Below are 1022 nucleotides of genomic sequence, written 5' to 3'. Positions count from 1 at the left end.
CATGGATTTTTTTTTTTCAATATTCTGTTTTTTCCTCTCTTTCAAGGGTGTACATTTTGAGACAGAGACAAATGGAGAGAGTTTGCCAACCAATCCCCAGAGGGAAGAAGTAGATAGATAGACCTATACATTTAGCAGGTAAGCAGGTAGGTATTTACTCAAAGACAAAGTACCCAAGTCCTACAATTGTTTATTACTTGCACTTTTTTTTTAATAGATGTTTCAACTTACACTTTGATTTGATTCTCAGATACATCCGAATTTTGGCCATAGTCCTCTTTCAACACGTGATCCAATATAATACTCTGATCAATTGTTTTGGTGAATGCCTCAAGCAATACTTTGTTCTCAATGATCTCTTGATATTCTTTGGCAGTGGTTTCATAGTTATCCACCTGAGTCGTTAAATTGAACGGCTGAATTGTTTTGTTGTTTTCATCTGGAAAAGAAAACTCATGTTAGTGAGATAATAACAAAATATTAGCAATTACCATACACGCTGCTTATAGAAGATCTTATATCTTGATGATCAAATAACCTGACTTCAGATATGGTAATAAAATAAATGTCTACAAAATAAAATTTACCAGAGTGCCTTGACCCTTTTATTCTGGAAAGCTTAGGCAATACTAGCAAGTAATATGATACCACTTGTAGACCAACAGCTCTCTATTGTTCCCACGTTTAAGATAAAAAGATGATGCTATGTTTCCTCACCAAATATTTGAGCAGCTTCAACCAGCACACGTCTTGCTGAGAACAAGTTTGCTGTGTTCTGTAGTGAAGTGACAATCTCATCTTCCGTCAACAAACAGGTAGCCGCATTTAGATCCAGCTGTGACAGGTCACTCTCGAGTTCACTCATTGTGATGGGTTGGGTAATCAATTCAACAGGGGGGAAAAAACACGTTGACACAAGCGATTGTGTTCAAAATTATTTACATAAAAGGACACAGATCCATATTACTGATCTTTTACATTTTGAATAAAAGGTCCCATCCTGGAGCTTCTTGATTACATCT

General features: G+C 36.1%; 1 protein-coding gene across 1 annotated transcript; it reads right to left on the bottom strand.

Annotated features, from left to right (window-relative positions):
* Positions 1-226: 226 nt before the first annotated feature.
* LOC103523229 lies at positions 227-1013 on the bottom strand. Its single transcript, XM_008488291.3, has 2 exons — positions 718-1013; positions 227-439 (listed from the first exon to the last, which is right to left on the bottom strand). The coding sequence occupies exons 1-2, from the start codon at positions 863-865 to the stop codon at positions 228-230; spliced, it is 360 nt and encodes a 119-aa protein (XP_008486513.1). The 5' UTR covers positions 866-1013; the 3' UTR covers position 227.
* Between the last annotated feature and the right edge of the window lie 9 nt (positions 1014-1022).

Source organism: Diaphorina citri, unplaced genomic scaffold, assembly GCF_000475195.1.
Source record: "Diaphorina citri unplaced genomic scaffold, Diaci psyllid genome assembly version 1.1 scaffold17682, whole genome shotgun sequence".
Classification (NCBI taxonomy): domain Eukaryota; kingdom Metazoa; phylum Arthropoda; class Insecta; order Hemiptera; family Psyllidae; genus Diaphorina; species Diaphorina citri.
The sequence above is the reverse complement of the archived record's forward strand: the minus strand, read 5'-3'. Positions and strand labels throughout refer to the sequence as shown.

Coding starts and splice junctions, on each gene's coding strand:
- LOC103523229 (XM_008488291.3), bottom strand. CDS start 865: ATGAGTGAACTCGAGAGTGACCTGTCACAGCTGGATCTAAATGCGGCT. Junction 440..717: donor TGAAGCTGCTCAAATATTTG/GTGAGGAAACAT, acceptor TTTCTTTTCCAG/ATGAAAACAACAAAACAATT.